This window comes from Gymnodraco acuticeps, unplaced genomic scaffold, assembly GCF_902827175.1.
Source record: "Gymnodraco acuticeps unplaced genomic scaffold, fGymAcu1.1, whole genome shotgun sequence".
Taxonomy (NCBI): Eukaryota; Metazoa; Chordata; class Actinopteri; order Perciformes; family Bathydraconidae; genus Gymnodraco; species Gymnodraco acuticeps.
The window spans coordinates 2,639,652-2,658,509 of record NW_022989748.1 but is presented as its reverse complement, the minus strand read 5'-3'; the positions used below and the strand labels follow the sequence as shown (position 1 = coordinate 2,658,509).

General features: G+C 41.6%; 2 protein-coding genes across 2 annotated transcripts in view; one reads left to right on the top strand and one right to left on the bottom strand.

The window, feature by feature from the left end:
• adgra3 (adhesion G protein-coupled receptor A3) overlaps nt 1-1,259 on the bottom strand; it is a 34,322-nt gene extending 33,063 nt beyond the window's left edge. The window contains exon 1 of the mRNA XM_034230306.1: nt 364-1,259. Within this exon, the coding sequence (XP_034086197.1) occupies nt 364-572 (209 nt within the window). The 5' untranslated portion in view covers nt 573-1,259. The remainder of the gene's footprint in view (nt 1-363) is intronic.
• Nucleotides 1,260-2,826: 1,567 nt separating this feature from the next.
• gba3 (glucosidase, beta, acid 3) lies at nt 2,827-8,107 on the top strand. The gene is given in 6 exon segments (XM_034238514.1): nt 2,827-3,034; nt 4,248-4,472; nt 5,205-5,473; nt 5,475-6,002; nt 7,045-7,168; nt 7,834-8,107. Coding segments are annotated over 6 exon segments (1,401 nt in total). The 5' UTR covers nt 2,827-2,979; the 3' UTR covers nt 8,034-8,107.
• Nucleotides 8,108-18,858: the final 10,751 nt, after the last annotated feature.

Below are 18,858 nucleotides of genomic sequence, written 5' to 3'. Positions count from 1 at the left end.
CCTGATTATTTGGTTAGTGTGAGTGATTTAGTTACTTTTCTGTGAATGCATTTCTCCTGTCTCTTTTTGGAGTTAAATATGGTTTAGTGTTGATTTATTTCTCAATTTTAACACACAAAAGAGAAGGATAGCAACACAGATCTGTTCTTTTGAAAATGTATAAAATATATAGAGAAAAGAAGAATACAACAAGGACATAAATACCTTTAAAATAGTTCTAATAAATATATGTTTGGTACTTTTTTGCAACCTCATACCTCCAAAAACCTACCTGGTCATAAACCTGATTCTGACTGTTTTACCTTAGTAATAAACCTTGCAGTAATAATGTGTTTTAACTGTGTGAAATGGATGCAAACTCACAGGGTGACGGTCCTGTTGGGGAAGGAGTCCGGGGGGAGCACCTGATGGAGCTCCATGTTGCTGCACACCACTTTCCGGTCGGACGGCAGGCTCTTCCCCCCGCTTTTGGAGCGCTCTTCATATGATTTGCAATCAGATGATACCGCCGAACCTCCACAGCCTCCACCGAGCAGTAAAATCACAAACAACCTCAATACATCCACCTTCATGTTCACACAGAGAACCACCGCAGCATGGGCACAGGAAATGTTTCGCTGCTAAACGCGGAGCTGAGCTTTGTTAAGATAACACAGAGAGTATCTTGTTTGGCTCCAGACAGCCTTCCTCCTCCATTTCTCTCTCTGTGTCCTTCTTTGTTTTTCCACAAGACTCATTTATAATTCCCCTTCCATCCCGGTGTTATTCCCATTTCCTGGAACTGTGTGAATCCGTGTATTTTAAGCGGAGTGTGCTCGCTGGTTACTAAATAACTTGTGCAGTAGTTGAGAGGGTTTCTTTGTTGCACATAGCGTGGGTCCGGGTGTCTTTTCCACGGAAGGGCGGCAGGAGTACTCCCAGGTTATCCGCACTAACGTCAGGAAACAAAGCCAGACTTCTCTTAAACCCACACTTTAACTTCCAAGTTTTTTTTTTACGTTACATAAATCCAAACAAAAGCGATACACTTTCCCTCTCTCTTCTTTTCCCACAGGAAATTACTCAGGAACGAAAAAAAACACAAAAACAACTTAAAATGTGCAGCAAAAGCGGGAAAAAACAAAGTAAAAATAGCTTTACGTCGCTTTAAAGAAGAATATCCTCAGTTGTTGTGTTGTTTTTTAACTCCACAGCGTCTTTGGAAAGTATTCACAGCTCGATAGTCCTCCTCTTCAGTGGCTCTGCCCCGGGCTCCACCATTGTCAAGTCCCTCTGAAATAAAACCATATCCGGTCAGCTTTTCAAAATAAAGCTCTCCGTAGGGGCATTTCAGGTTGTACCGTTACTGCTACTTCAGTGGGGAGTAGGCCTATTCAATTACTTTAGTAATACATTTTTAAAGGTAGCAATACTTAACTTAAATAATTTCATTTTATGCTGCGTCTTCTTCACTTTGGATGAACATTATATAATATATTCCATATATCCCCTGGCATACATCTATTTTACAGTCATTAATAACCTCTTCGAGTACACGTTGCTTTACTTGGATGCCAATAAAGTCGACAGCATTCCTGCACTATTATATTCACTTTGCAGGAGTACTCACATAAGATTTATTATACAAAATCAACTATGATAATTATTTTTTTAGAAATAAAGCCTATATTTCAATGCTCATACCATACTTCAAATAAGGTAAACAACCATTAGAGACAGTATAATGCTGCTTATATGAATATGAATACAAATGTCACAAAATACTTTTTTCATACAATATATTTAGTTTAAGATCATTACTTCTGTATACTTGGATAACATTGACTACTTAAACACTGTTGTTTAGCTATATTCAACTAAGTAATGTATCTGAATACTTCCCTTGGTCTTCTCCTGTGTTTGCCTCTGAACAAGTGCAGTCTTGTTTGCTGTACACACAATAGCAGTGAAAGATTAAATAACAAAAATCCAATTGTGTGTTTGTGTAGTTATATGAGGAGGATATTTAGCAGGCGAGGATTTGTTTGCCCTTTGGCTAACATCCATTTTATTTGTTGTGATCAGGTCGAGTGGGTCCCTTCACTCTATAGAAAACTGGACCAGAGGATAGCATTGAAGTGATCACAGGACAGAGAACATATGCCTTTAGGCCATTATGCTTTCACCTCCTAGTCTATTTGTTTTCAGGAAGACAACCTTTGAGCAACCTCTAACCTTTTTATGTCTGCATAGAAGACGTCACCATGTTGTTATGCAGTGGATCCTACTCAATCATTTAAAACTAATACATTATTTCCATCTGACTGACTCTGAATCTGACACATCATCACACCCCATCAACGGCTGTCATGAATCCTAAACATACTTTTACACTTATCACTGCACTTCACATAATGGACATGAATAAATGTGGACTCTAGTAAAATCTTAATACAAATATGTTATATGTTATTTTATATTCTGTTTCTATGTAGCTAATTTGTACATTATATAATTATATAATAATAATTGATACACAAAAAATAATATATTGTTTTTTAACTGTACTTTGCAGTAGCTTTTTTCATGCACATCTCATCATGCATGCAAAACAAGCCTCAGGTGCTGCGTTCAAGTTTTCCTCCGAGTTGGTACACCCCGCAGTAATGAAACATAATAAATATAAATACTCAACACAGTAACTATTGACTGATTCTTTAACAACCTTAATCAAGTAGTCCAAAAAATAAATCAAAGAGAAAGAACTACAAAGTATTTGTGTGTGTTTGGTTTACCTTGACGTGTAAATCAAGTACATGATAATTCCCACGCTCCATGAACGTCACAAAGCGGAGTGCTTCCTGGTCGGCAGCGTTGACACATACTGCGCGAAAACGACCGGTTTAAAAGTAAGATATCTTCGACATTCATATACATTCAATAAAACGCAGTGAAATACATTAGACCTGCTTTGATTCAGTGTCCTTACGCTGATGGAACATGTTCCCACGAGACTTTGCGTGGGGAGCGGGAACTGCTGCGTATCAAATTGAAGGTATGTAAACACTACCGTGAGATTCGTGAAGCTATTATTATGACTAACTTGTGCAGTTTAATAAAATGAATACTAGACTTAAAGAGTTCAAATAGTCGTTGAGACCAGAACTTTTTTATTTTTTAAAATAAACTTTATCAAATGATTTCTGGACAATTAGTGATGCAAAATCACATTCAATAAGTCAAGAACAACTTTACTAACAAATTACAATCCAATATCAAACAAGGATTTTAACAGTTACCACAAACTGAACATTATGATAATTGTTTGTAGCCTTTATTTAACCAGGTGAAAGCCCCTTGAGATCAAAAGATCTCTTTTTCAAGGGTGACCTGCAGATAATAACTAACTTAACCCTTGTATGGTATTCGGGTATGTGGGACCCGTTTTCATTATTTAGCTAAAGAAAAATGATATGATGAATTATTTGTTCACACCCACACTCAATGGCCTTGGCTCATTTTCTGTGAACATATATCAGAACACATTTTCAATGACCACCCACTGTATCCGGAGAGGATGAGATTGAGCATCAGCTAGTTACAAAAAAAAGACGAGCCACAGGACCAGCCGGTCAGTGGGCAAAAAAACGAGTAGCACTTTCATTCAAAAATGTGATCTAAGGGCAAATATTAACCATATATGCTGTTTATATTGTTTGTAATTGAGATTAAGTAAACATCTGTTGAGTATTTTAACATAAAATAGTTTGATTGTGTTGAATTGAAGCCCAAAAAGGTAGCGGGTCCACCAGACCCACGAACACTGGCTGAGTAACAAAAATAGGAACACTGTAACGTCCGAGGTGTTAAGGGTTACAAGGGTTAATACATTATTGTTTCCACACATCACACAAAGCAAGGTCCATTGTTCTGAGGTTGTATGCATATTGTATTTTAAATTGTCATGTGAAGTTCAATTGTGACACACCTTCACCATGGTGATGTCTGACCAACGCATACTGTATAGAATCAATGGATAAACTTGAAACACATACAATAATGTAAACACACTAACTGACATCTACAGACCATGATGACTGTAACAAAAGGAACATTACGTTGACATTTAAATAATGAATACTTATATAGACAAGCCAGTGAAACCCACAGACACACACAGTTGAAGTCCCAACAGAAACATTTATGGGATTTCATTTTTGTCAATATCAGACAAACTGTTTTGAAAATGAATTTCTGTGTGCATGGAGGTGGCTGGCAGGCAGACGGTAAGGGGGCGAGTATCTGGGACACGTTTACTCACGAGGGGGGCAGAGTGTTTGGGGAGCAGAATGGAGATGAGGCATGCAGGAGCTACGAGCTGTGGGACGAGGACCTGAAGTGCATCCAGACGCTCGGACTGACACATTACCGTCTGTCTCTCTCCTGGGCCCGCCTCCTGCCTGACGGGAACACACGACACGTCAATCAAAAAGGTATTTCCATATCCCCATTAGACCCATGCCATATTTCTATTCAAAACAGCACAAAGGAACCAGCTTATTTGAGGGTTTCAGTGCTGCGTTACCTCATCACTAGGGTAGGGTCTTTTCCTCTCTATGTTATGACAGAAATGTGTTTTAGGCTTTGATATAATAGTCCAAACTTCTCAATTTCAACATTGTTATTGACATTGAACATTTTGCATTATTATGACATTGCAATATTGCAAGAGTTGGTCTGGTCGAGTTTTAAAACTGACTTTAGCAAGTTTTGTGTTTTCTCTATACACTTTAAGGTACTCTCTCCCAGATGTATACTGGGATACCAACGTTTTGATGACTGATTTAAAGGAGACATATATTGCTAATTTTCAGTTTCAAATTCTCTTTTGGGTTTCTACTAGAACATGTGTATATGCTTTAATGTTAAAGAAACATGTTAGTTTTCCTCGTAATATATACCTATATGCAACCGCAGTCTGAAACGCTCAGTTTTAGCGCCTGTTCCTTTAAGGCTCCCTAAAATAACCCAATCTGCTCTGAGAAGAATTGCAAAGGTAATCGTAGGTTGAGATACTCTTATTGGGTATATTCTACCAAGCCTGCATGTGAAGAGGAACCAAATCTGAATGTCCTTTTGAATCATATGTTTACAAAATGTCATGGTTTCCACTCCAGATGTACAAAAAGCATTGAAACAGGGAGTTTTTCCTGTGTGTCCAACAGGGGTGGAGTACTACAACAAGGTGATTGATGATTTGCTGGCCTGCAATGTATCCCCCATGGTCACACTTTACCACTTCGACCTGCCTCAGGCTCTGCAAGATCAGGGCGGCTGGAAATCAGCAGGTACCGCGACCCTGTTCGACAGCTACGCTAAGTTCTGCTTCCACACATTTGGCGACCGAGTCAAACTTTGGATCACCATCAACGAGCCCTACGTGTGTGCCAAACTGGGCCACGAGGACGGGATCCACGCCCCGGGGTTAAAGGAGCCAGGGGACTGCCGCCTACCTGGTGGGCCACAACATGCTGCGAGCCCACGCCATGGCCTGGCACAGCTACGACTCTCTGTACAGGGCGCAGCAGGAGGGCGCCGTGTCTCTGGCCATCAACAGCGACTGGCTGGAGCCTCTGAACGCAGGATGCACCGAGGATATCGCTGCCACTGAACGCCTCCTCGCCTTCACACTCGGGTGGTTTGCCTGGCCTGTGTTTGTAACAGGAGATTATCCAGAAGTAATGAGATCAGCCATCGACGCTCAGAGTGAGAAGTCGGGCTGCAGCTCGAGACTGCCCAGTTTTTCTAAGGATGAGCCAGCCATTTTGGGCACAGCAGACTTCTTTGCGCTGAATTACTACACGTCTCGTAAAGTGAATCAGGGAGGAGGTTGTGGAGAGAAGCTGTGTATGAAGAGCGACCGAGACGCAGGAGAAGTTTTGGACCCGTCCTGGCCTATCTGCGGTGTGTCCTGGCTCGCTGTTGTGCCTCAAGGCTTGAGGAAACTTCTCAAGTACATCAAGGTAAAACTACCGCTGTATCGCATCACTACAAAGTATGGCTGCACGATATTGAGAGAAAATATTGCCGTATGACTGTGGTGTCCAAACCTTTTTCACCGAGGGCCACATACAGAAAAATATACTGGGTCACTCACTAGAGGTATATTGCTTCATAAATTCAGTTATAAGTCAGATTGATTATAATAAGGAGAAATATGAAGGGTGTATTTCAAGCTTGTTATGTAAATAAGTAATTGGGCTTTTTTCTTATCAACTAATTATGTTAGAACATTTTTCCAACTTTAATTGACTGAATATATTTGAAAAGTGGTCTTATTAACACATGAATACTACTGTGTAATATATTTTTACATTTATATTCAAGAAGTACAATATAAGACAAGCACAAGTTTCATTTGTGGGCCATATCCAATTATACTTTTTTCATTGGCTGAGGGCCGATTCAAAATGGACCGTGGGCCGTAGTCTGGACACCCCTGGCGTATGAAAAAGAAAGAAGGAAGTTTTCCAAGATGACATCAAAGTTTTTGGTCAACATCATCCATGTGACTTTTGCACATCGTGTTACCTATCTCGAAACAATATATATTGTGAAGCCCTACAACAATCTATCCCCAAACACATCCCTCACTTTGAGTGTGAATTCAATCAGCTGAAATGTGAAGTCATTTTTCTCTCTTCTCCTGGCATCAAACTGAATTGACCGACAAGAAGACAAATCGCCTTCCGCCAAACGAGTAGAACACCCTGACATTTGTTTAGTGTCTTGCTATTGATTTTGTATGCGGTAATCTCCTTTTAACACCTCCAGAAACACATTGATGCTTCATTAGTGCTGTCACATTGAATGAAACAGTTACTTTGCTGAAAGTGTTAGCAATTGCAATTTCCTGCTGTTGTGCCTTGTCACAGGCCATTAGTTTGATCTTGGCACCGTTGAAAAGCAGCTAAACGGCACACTGTGGACCAATCTGTCTCGCGCTGGATGTCTGACAGCTCAGATGCCTTGTTTGACGACAATATTTGCCCCGTGACTTTCCAGAATAATTTCAACAACCCAGCGGTGTACGTCACAGAGAACGGCTTCTCTCAGGTGGGCCCGCTGCAGACCGAGGACGTGCAGCGCGCAGAGTTTTACAAGGACACCATCGCAGAAGTGGCTAAAGGTACATCTGGAATGGAAATAAGATAAATGCCATTATCACACAGTCCACATTCATTTGAGCAAATGACAGTGAAATCCTTTCTAAAATGAGCAAACACTTTGGTGTCAGTCCAGTGAAATGAATGCTCAAATGTGGTCTGTTACACATCTAGCTCTTGCAATTTGGTATACATGATTCCCAAAAATAGGATGCAAAGATTGGTTGCTGTTGTATACAAATGTTTTACTTCCATTTTGTTTTGCATATCACCAACCAACATGTACACTATTAGCAAAGTTGACTCATTCTTATAAATCTTGCATTAGGTAGGGCTAATTTAAAAGAGATCTTAAAGGGTTTTACATGTATAACTAAATAAGTTTCATTTGAAATGGCAGAAAAAAACAAACAAAGAAAACGTCATAAATTGACTTCCAGACTATAATACTCAGGAGTTATTGCCCAGATGTGAAGTTTGTTTTGGCCCCACCATCTGGCCAATCTATGTACATATTATTTCCAAGGATATCAAAAGTCTGTTGAGCCTCTAGAATGTGTTGTTTCTGTTGGAATGAATAACAGTAATTTAGGGCTAATACAATTGCATTAGACCCTTTGGTTAGTTTGCATATGTGCTACTTGTTGCAGATAATTCATTCAAGTTTTTACTCTGTGTTTGTGTGTAGCTCTACAAGAAGATGAGGTTAATGTCCGTGGATACTTCGCCTGGTCACTGCTGGACAACTTTGAATGGGCGGATGGATTCAGCGTCCGTTTTGGATTGTTCCATGTGGACTTCGCTGATGCAAAGCGAAAACGAACATTATACCGGTCTGGACGGGAGTACGCAAAGATCATCTCGAAACACAGATGTGGTCAATCTTGAAGATAAAACTTAATTAAAAAAATAAATAAATCCACGTTGTACAGCCTTATTAAACTAGCAGATTTTGCATTATATTTGTCCGAACAGTGTGCCTTTTATTGTACGTTTTGGTTACTTCTCGTTACGAATATGGTCATTTAAAAACTATCTAACTTCAACAGGGACATTGGCAAAGAGTGTTAAGTTGATTTATACGGGATAACATTCAGTATTTATGGAGAGTTCCACACACGTGGGCCAAAGGCAGCTGCTGCATAGACCTGCAGAAGGATTTGTTGGAATGAATTGCATTTGTCCATTCACATTTGATGTATAGCAATCTTATCTATCGACTTAAATCTACCTGAACAACCTTCCGTAAGTTTCCATTTCAAGGTTAAGTAAACACTGATGTTAGCTTATTGTAGTTGCTGGTATTTGAAGTACACAGGAAAATAAATGACACAGTCCCTTTGGTCATACTTTTTAAATTCAACCCCCTGTACCACCTCACCTATCACACAGGTAGGATCAAACACTCTGTTATCATAATGCCGCCAGGCTGCATAAAGCACACTCCAGCGGCCTCAGAAGGGGAGCCAGCTGAAAGCAACAGATGTCCTGCCACAGGAAGAGGAGTGAAACGCCATTTGTGTTCCCCGGACAGCTGTGCAAACTCTCTACTTAAAGAAAGAAAAGAGTGAACAAGGCGAAAAGCCACCCGAGGCCTTCTGTTGATTCTGTGAGCATGCTGTGGTTAAGGTAGGATTATTGATATGGGCTGAATAAGAGAAATGTGCACTGCAAATCAACACGCTCGGGAGCCATATTGAATATAAGTGTGTACAGGTGTGTGTGAAAGAGGGATTTGCAGTCAGTTTTAGGCTTACTTAAAGGAAAATGCCTTGATTTTCAGAAACAGAGCAGTTTGATGTTCCTGTTTGTTGGCCTACACTGCCACCTTGTGGTAGTAAAGAGAAATGCAGATTTTATTCAGCCGCTCATTGTGCACTTTATCTGATGTCACATGATGTGCTGCTCGGATTAATAAAATGCATCCTGGTTGGTGTAACAATAAACAACTAAAGCAGCTCCCTAACCACAATACATCATAGATTTAACACAATTAATATTTATGCTCCGATGTGAAGGAAAATATCATTTATATTCTTTGTCTGCATTAATAAGCACGGTGTATCGTGACATCCAGTTGGCTGTGCATACTGCTCTCAACAGATGTGAGTAATACCCTCGTGGCCCTCCTCCATCTATGTCACGCCGAGTGAGATTCTCCTTTGTCTTATGATGAATAACAAGCTATTGTGGAAACATGAATAATGCCACTGCCGCTCGCTTTAGAAATATATTTGAGCACAAAGTTAAATCTCGCACTCTTTCAACGCTAATGAAGTTCATCTCATATCTGCGGCTCTGTCACAAGCTGTTTTAAATCTCAGCAGAATGATGGCGACACACCACAAAGCCCTGAACATTTACTAAACCTGTTATACGCAGCCTGTCAGGTGGGGACAACTGATTAAAAAAACAAGCAATGAAACTTGTAGGGTAAAATATAAAAGCAACAATTCAAAAGAGAGAAAAATCCCAACTAAAGCGGGGTTGAATCATGTTTCAGCTCAATTCCCAGCTGACTTTATATTAGTAATTCCACCAGCTGTCTCCAGTATTGATGGATTCAATCTGGCTGCAGGTAGCATGCAGGAAGCACCGCTGCATTGATGGAATGAAATATGAGCAAGAAGTTCCCCTGCACTTAGTGAATGTTAGGAATAATATGTGCCTATTGCAGGTTGGAAAGCTTAAAACATTAATTAGCATTTAAATAATTCACTCCTCCAGTCTCTTTAATAGCCCAACTACGAATATTCAACTTCAATTCATTACGGCGGGTGGAATTTATTCTGATTAGGCCATGGTGTGTAGAAAGCCACAGAAGAAACCATTTCTAAATGTGCTCTCCAATTAAGCGCCAAATATATCATGTGTATAGATAAGTTGCTTTTGACAATGAATTAGTACGTTTAATTGTAACATTCAATCACATTCACTGGCGAAGATTTACCCCGAGGAAAATTCTGGCAAATTACCCAGAGAGGCCCATTTGTATTGGACCAAACTTAACTCATTATATTTTTTGACAGACTATGAAATACTCCATAACTGTGAAATCCATCCACTTATTATAAATTAACTAAATAATGTAGATGCTGATAAACTTCATTGCGTGTTTTATTATTAAAAGCACAATATGGTACTTACAGGTGCAAAGGGTATGACTTCTGGCAAATAATTACCTTTTTCTATTTACTGATTACCCTCATATGCATTTCCCTGGAGAAATGGTATAATTAGATTGTTGCTTCAATATCAAGATGAAGAGACATGATCCACTCCCTTCCTCTGGAGCTGATAAACCCCCCCCCCCCTCTCCCCTATTTGTCTGGGTGTCTCAGTCAGCTGGCGAGGGACCGGCAGAGGCCCAAACCTCCTCTCAGCCTGCCTTCTGTCTCCTTCTTCCCCTCTCTTGCTCTTCTTCAGCTCATCATCTCCCCCTCTCCTAATCGCATTTTCCATTGACAAGAGACTATGAGGAGAGAGGGAGGAGGAGAAAAAACAGCACAAACTTTCTAAATCCCATTGACCTACTTCGCCAGACATTTCACTGGGAATTTATATTAGTGCAAAAATAGTTAGAAGAAGAAGAAATGTTTCTCTCTTTCAGCTGGGAGCCATTTCTTCTCACATTTTGATCCTGTATGACCACTACAGTGCATTATAGCAGAGGATAACCGCCTTACTGTGGCATCAGAAGCGCCTGCCGCCACTTTTGACAGTGGCATAAGAAGCATGACCACGGAGCCATAAAAAGCTTTTGGAAGACCTCGTCTTTGATTGATGAATTTGTCGGCGCGCAGACAGGATTGAGGGGGAGATGAATATTGCTAGGCCTTGAAGACAGGAAGTTGGAATTATGGCGGACCCATACAGAGAAGTGAAGCGGCGAGACGGAAAGAGAATAAAAAGAGAGAAAGGCAATTCAAATCTTTTTCTTTTAAATCCCTCCCCGAGGGGCTGCAGATGACCCTGCTAACGACTGCTGAAGTTCCAACTCCCCTGAGTGTGATTGCGCCGCGTGACGGGGGGGGGGTTCGTGGACCTGCCTGAAAAATTGAAAGCTCGTAGAATATTCAGCTAACCCTGAGCGCTCGGTAGGGGGTGGTGATTGGGGGGCACATGATTGGTATTCAGGGTGTGTGTGTGTGGTGGGTAAGCCCAGCGGTGGTGGTGGCGAGAGAGAGACCCCCCCCCTCAGTGTGTGTGTGTGTGTGTGTGTGTGTGTGTGTGTGTGTGTGTGTGTGTGTGTGTGTGTGTGTGTGTGTGTGTGTGTGTGTGTGTGTGTGTGTGTGTGTGTGTGTGTGTGTGTGTGTGGTGGTAGGCAATGAGCCGGGCGCAGTGTCTCCTGGGAACAGTGGTAGGAGTGAACAGGAAGAGAAAGAGACAATTTATAGAAGCTTAAAAAGTGAATGCGAGTGTGATGGCGTCGTATCGGGGCTGGATCCAAGAGAGAGAGACTAACGACGTGGATATAACCTCGCGCTCCCAATATGCAAACACAATGTCCTCAACAAAGAAATAGTGGAGAATCCATCTGCTGCAGAATCTCCTCTGAAACTTTAGGGATGGGAAATGGTTACCTGGGGGTTTTATCAGTCTGAAAGGAATGAAAGGAATATGAAGGGCCACATACAGGATGAGCACCACGATTGAACTTTCCTAGGCCATGAAAATATCACATTGGAAATCCTAATTAATGTAGTGTTCCCCTTTACTTTCTAAGATGTGGAATATTGATACATTAGTCGCGCCAAGAGGCAAGTGAGTGAAAAATGGTGATGCGTTTTCTAAGACTGATCTAAATGGTTTTCTCTGCTGTTTAATGACAGGTGAAGGGAAAGGTATTGCAGGATATTCTTGAGAAGTTTGCTCATTGTTATTAAGTTTTTTGAAACGTGGGATTATTTACGTTTCGTTTAAATTGAATGGAAAAGTTCAGTCAATTTGAATTTCTTCATAAGGCAAGGCAAGTTTATTTATATATCACTTTTCAACACAAGGCAATTCAAAGTGCTTTACAAAAAATGAAAGAGATTAAGAAAATGGCATTTAAAATCAGTCATTAAAAAGAAAAGCTAATAAAATAAACATTAAAAGAAATAATACATGGATAAAAGTTATAGTGCAGTCTAAGATATGAATAGTTCAATTAAAAGCAGCGACAAAAAGAAAAGTCTTCAGCCTGGATTTAAAAGTAGTAAGAGTTGCAGCGGACCTGCAGGTTTCTGGGAGTTTGTTCCAGATATTTGGAGCATAATAACTGAACGCTGCTTCTCCATGTTTAGTTCTGACTCTGGGGACAGAAAGCTGACCAGTCCCTGAAGACCTGAGAGATCTGGATGGTTCATAATTTAGCAGGAGGTCAGAAATGTATTTTGGGCCTAAACCATTCAGTGCTTTATAAACCAGCAGCAGTATTTTGAAATCTATTCTTTGACACACAGGAAGCCAGTGTAAAGACTTCAGAACAGGAGTGATGTGATCCACTTTCTTAGTGTTAGTGAGGACTCGAGCAGCGGCGTTCTGAATCAGCTGCAGCTTTCTAATATATTTTTTAGTGAGACCTGTGAAGACACCATTACAGTAGTCCAGTCTACTGAAGATAAAAGCATGGACAAGTTTTTCCAAATCCTGCTGTGACATTAGTCTTTTAATCCTAGATATGTTCTTTAGGTGATAGTAGGCTGATTTAGTAACTGTTTTAATGTGACTGTTGAAACTCAGGTCAGAGTCCATGACTACACCTAGATTTCTGGCTTTATCTGTTGTTTTGAACATTGCAGACTGAAGCTCAGCGCTAACTTTTATACGTTCTGACTTGGCTCCAAAAACCATTACCTCAGTTTTATCTTTGTTTAATTGGAGAAAGTTCTGACACATCCAGTCATTGATTTGTTCAATGCACTTACTCAGTGTTTGAATTGGAGCATAGTCTCCTGGTGAAATTGTTACGTAAATTTGTGTGTCATCTGCATAGCTATGGTAACTTATTTTGTTGTTTTTCATTATCTGAGCCAGTGGTAGCATGTAGATGTTAAAGAGAAGAGGCCCCAAGATGGAGCCTTGAGGAACCCCACATGTCATATTTGTCAACTCAGATGTGTATTTACCTATAGAAACAAAGTTGTTTCTGTCCTTTAAGTAGGATTCAAACCAATTTAGAACTGTTTCCGAAAGTCCCACCCAGTTTTCCAGTCGGTCTAGTAATATGCTGTGGTCAAACGCAGCACTGAGATCTAATAATACTAACACTGAAGTTCTGCCACTGTCTGTGTTTAAGTGGATGTCATTAAAGACCTTTACAAGAGCAGTCTCAGTGCTGTGGTTTGGACGAAAGCCTGACTGGAACACATCAAAACAGTTATTTAAATGCAAGAAATTACTCAACTGTTGAAAAACAACTTTTTCAATGATTTTACCTAGAAATGGCAGGTTTGATATGGGCCTGTAATTGTTCATTACTGAAGCATCTAGATTATTCTTTTTTAAGAGCGGTTTAATGACTGCAGTTTTCAGGGCCTGCGGAAAAATACCTGAGTGAAGAGATTTGTTTACTATATGAAGTAGATCTGAGGCCATGCAAGGCAAAACATCTTTGAAAAATCCTGTTGGAATAATATCAAGGCAGCAGGAGGAGGATTTCAGAAGTTGAATAATGTCCTCTAGGTTTTTATCATTAATCTGATGGAATTGTGTCATGGTGTTTGAATTGATATTAGGTGGACACAGAGACAACACATTTGCTGTTCCTGATGCAGAGGCACTGACTGCTTGTCTGATTTTCTGAATTTTGTCAGTGAAGAAGGAGGCAAATTCATTGCACGCCCTGGTGGATAGAAATTCAGAGGCTACTGACACTGGGGGGTTAGTTAGTCTGTCGACGGTTAGCAAACAAGGCACGTGCGTTGTTTTTGTTTTTGGTAATGATGTCAGAGAAGAACGATTGTCGTGCGTTTTTCAATTCCAAATTATAAAGGCCAAGTCTCTCTTTATAGATTTCAAAGTGAACCTGGAGATTTGTTTTTCGCCACCTGCGTTCAGCTTTTCGACATTCTCTTTTTTCTGTTTTCACGGTCATGGCCTTTCTCCATGGAGATATGTTCTTGCCAGACACTTCCTTTACCTTAGTTGGAGCAATGGCATCTATAACATTTTTAATTTTTGAATTAAAATGATCTACTAGCTCATTTACTGAGATGTTAGCAGGGGCAAGTGTGGAAGAAAAATTCTGAGTAAACATTTCCCTAGTATTTTCAGTTAAATATCGCTTTGTGGTTACCTCTTTTTGAACATTTTTGTGAACAGAAATAGAGCTCTCAAAGAAAACACAGGAATGGTCAGAGACTGAAACATCAGTCACCACAACCTTAGAGATATTCAGACCCTTTGAGATAATTAAGTCCAGAGTGTGCCCCTTATTGTGCGTGGGCTCCGTCACATGCTGAGAATAAGAGAAAACTATTTTGACCAGACCTAAAAAATGTATCACTTGCTGCTCAGGGCTTCTAGAAGTTCACAATCTGAAAGCTCCAGTTTACTGCCACCATTTTATCATAAACAATCGATGGCCATAAATCGGAAAATAAGACCTGTACATGTCCTTTAGTCTTAGTACTGTACAAGACACTCTAAACTACAGTACATTTAGAGTTGTGTGAGTGGCGCTCTTCATTGGAGTTTAAAAAAAAAAAGTACTTCCTGGAACAACAAGTGTTTCCTGTGTAAAACTCTGCGGCTCATCTTTGATTAACTGCATACGCTGCTTTAAGTTCAGGCCATTTGAAGTGTGAGCAGACGCATGGGGCGCAGAGCAACAGCGTGCAGACTAATTAACTCTAAGTGTTGTAAGACATGCTCCCTTCTCACCCGTGTTGTCACTCATGGTTTGAGTGGCGCTAATGAGAGAATTATCTAGCCTCGGACCCTGGTAATGCATTCAAATGAACACCAGCTGACCTGACCTATGAGATGGCTTTTTAATCCCTCCACTTAATACCAATCAGACCTGTGTTCTCATGTGCTTAAACTGGGAGGGCCCTCTACTCCAAATGCCGCTATCCACTGCTTTTTCCTCCCACTGTTGATCTAAGGGAGCGAGTTAATTGTCTTGGATGGCTCAAGGGCCTGTGCTGATATTATGCAGGGATCCTCAGGTGCGCCGGATAAAACAGGTGGATATGGCATCAAAGTAAAAATGTTTGAGTTTGTGTGTGCGTCGTGTAAGCCCCTTATCATGAGAACCCAGTTGAGGATTAAGAAGGTTAATAAGGTCATGAGTTTGCAACTAAAATCTGCGACATACAATAGAGCTTTGGCATTGTTGGATTACCTTTGGTGCCCAAACCTGTGACTCAATTGTTGTGCTCTAGATGCAATACAAACATTCTGCAGGGGGTGGGTTGGGGGAATTTAATAATTACCTGCTGGTATTACCAATTTAAGCGTTTATACTTTGGCAAGTAAGCCTGTGTATCAAATTGGATCAAGGTATTTTCGGTTTGTTGTGTAGCGAGCTTAACTGTGATGGTTTGTTTCAGCCAGACAGCGCACAACTTGTGGGCAACATGAGCAATAAGCCCTTTCAAGTGTTTGGGCTGCAGCCGCTTTTGTTGCTCGAGGTAACAAATAGCAGAACAGCCAGAGTTCAAGGCTGCTCGCGAAATGGTTGGTGCGTGTCATTGCCTTTTGGGGAGACTTTTATTGTTATAAATCTTGTGGTGTACTCGGAGCATGCATGGTGTGTGCCAGGGAGTCCAACACAACACATCTGCTCGTGTAAACTTGCAAATGGAGGTGTGGAAAGCAAGTGCACCCTCCTGGCCTGCAACCATGCCACACTGCAGCATGTATCAGGGTAGAGAGGGAGAAAAAAACTATTGATGAGCCTAATATGCCGCTCTCTCCACCTCCCTCAAGTCATTAGAATCTATATTCTTATATTGTTCACAAGCAGTCAGGATTTGCTTAAATGAGGCCCAATTAAAAGGGATTTAATAGGATTTGCTTATTGCTGATTCAAGGAGGTGGTTTGCATTTCCACTCTGCGATGTATATTTGTATGTTACAGTATTGAATGAGGGGTAAGCCCTTCGAGTGTTGTCATCTTGAAGGATATCATATTTAAATCGCAATAAGGGCTGAGATTAGATGCATTATTATGCAGCTTCATTTTGTCTCCCCATTATATGAATATACAGTATCCTGAGTGAGGATCAGTGCAGACAGTGTTTTGACTGCTCTGCATGTGTGATCAAACCCAGTGTCAGAATATTGCTCTAATTATGGCGGGTGAAAAGTTTGCTTGTGCAGAGACACGGTATTCAATTACTTGTTACCAGCCTGGGTGCATTGTACAGCACCTCTTTACATGTCGCCGGCTGACAGCTAATTGTACGGCAGACAATAAGCTACAGCGTTGTGACGTGTGGTGTGTGTGTGTGTGTGTGTGTGTGTGTGTGTGTGTGTGTGTGTGTGTGTGTGTGTGTTGTGTGTGTGTGTGTGTGTGTGTGTGTGTGGTGTGTGTGTGTGTGTGTGTGTGTGTGTGTGTGTGTGTGTGTGTGTGTGTGTGTGTGTGTGTGTGTGTGTGTGTGTGTGTGTGTGTGTGTGTGTGTGTGTGTGTGTGTGTGGGTGTGGGGGGCACGGTTGCAGCTTTTGTCTCTCTATCTCAGCCCACAGGCCCATTGTCATGCAGGCGCTCAGGTAACGGGGCCCCGTCGTCACTCATCTGCCTGACGGGCCGCCGCTATCAGCCCCGCCGCTGACTGATGATGGGAGCGTGTTAGCACCACACAGTGTGTTGCACCGAAGGGGGGTCTGTGGCAGGTAGGCAGGCAGTGAGAGAGAAGAGATGGATAAACCACCCCCCCCCCCCCCACCCCACCCGACTGAGGGCCGTGTTAGAGGCCAGTGCTGCATTCACTGACCGTGCCCCTGGGCAATACAGGGGCAAGCAGGGACAGCAGTGTTGTTGGGATGGATCAGTTGTCACAGAATGACAATGAAAAGAAAGTTTGTGCAGCTGGATGAGAACACAGTGTTAACTAAAGGATGTGATGCGGCTCAAGTGTCACCTAGACTTCACTGTTACTCTAAAACAGAGGCTGTCATACTGTGGTGTGGAAGTCCACCAAATACAGTTACAGCACCATGTCATACACAGAGGTCTTTCCAAGTGCTTTACAGGCAAAAGGTAGGAAATCTAAAGGTATAAAATAAAATGTGATGGGATTTGAGAGGTTTGGGAAATGTGTTCTTTCTTTAAAAAGTTCCACCTGTTTAATGGTCTTATTTTTAAGTAATAGTCAACCCTACCCTTTCTTGGACAAAACGTTTTACAGCTTTGTTTTTAGATGCTAAAATAGATAGATAGAGAAAATTAGATGTTTGTTTTAACTTGAACATGTGCAATGTAAATCTTCATCAATTCATGTTGGAACAATATGCAAACAAGAGGATTACAAGAGTTCTGTATGCAGAAGAGTACATTAAATGTTAAGTATAATGGACAGATATGTTTAGACAGGTAAGGCAAGAAAAACATTTTGATGCTCCTCAAGCAAACACGCCAGTCAAACTGAAGTTGAGGAACGTGACAGTCTACCTTGCTGTCAGGTACACTGTTCAAATATTTCACTTGTCTGTCATACAGCTGTAGCAGGTTGGATCAAGTTCTCTCAGGAAATGGAAATATCAGTTTTTATCATATTTAGAGAACGTCGAGTTAGTCTGAATGTCAAATACCCCTATGTGTACATTATATGCACATCCATGCACAGGTGTTATGAATTTGTGTGGACGTACGTTGGAGCGCTCTCAAGCTGTCCGGGAAGATCAATGCATCCGCATCGATGTCGTCTTGCCCTCCGCACGTGAAGTGAATGGAAGGGGGGGGAGGAGGGAGGGTGGGGGGGGGGGGGGGCGGGAGGGTGGGAGGAGAGTGGGATGAGAGGCGCGCTAAATGGATGCGATGCAAATGGCACCAGAGGACATAGGAATCAATTTACCTTATTGAAACAAACGAGAGAAGCTCAGCCCTGCCATGGCAAGTGTTCCTTTCTTTTGGCCGCCCCCATTGTTATTGTAATTAACCCACCCAACCCAAATCCCTGACCCTCCCTCTCACAAACACCGCCACCCCCCCGTCCCCCCCCCCCCCCCCCCGTCCCGTCCCTGACGCCTGGAGTCCCTTTTACCCTAATGAAAAAGCCTCAGAGGTGCCCAGGTAAAACTGGAGGTGCCGTAATCGTGATTCATGGCCCTGGGTGACATGCTAAAAGGCATGGAGATCTGCCTGGGAGAGCATTTAGGAAAGGGGTTTCCATGTGCGTGCGCCAACACACACACACACACACACACACACACACACACACACACACACACACACACACACACACACACACACACACACACACACGCCTAATGACTTATGGACATTCCCCATGCTCTCATGTTTATCTACTTTCATGGAATCCCAATAACCAAAATGGACTCCCTCTAACATGCTATGACCTCAGAGCTAAGTGGCCAGCACCCTGCCTTTTTTATATAATGATGTCCTATTGAAAATGTGCCATGCTTTTGTTTAAGGGTAGGGCCACATTGACGCCTGAGGTTTAATTCCCCAGTGTGGCACGGGCATTGTGTAGGGGTCTTTGGGGATGGATCAATAGTTAGAGAGAGCGATGAGGTCACGGTGCAATCAATGCGCTGG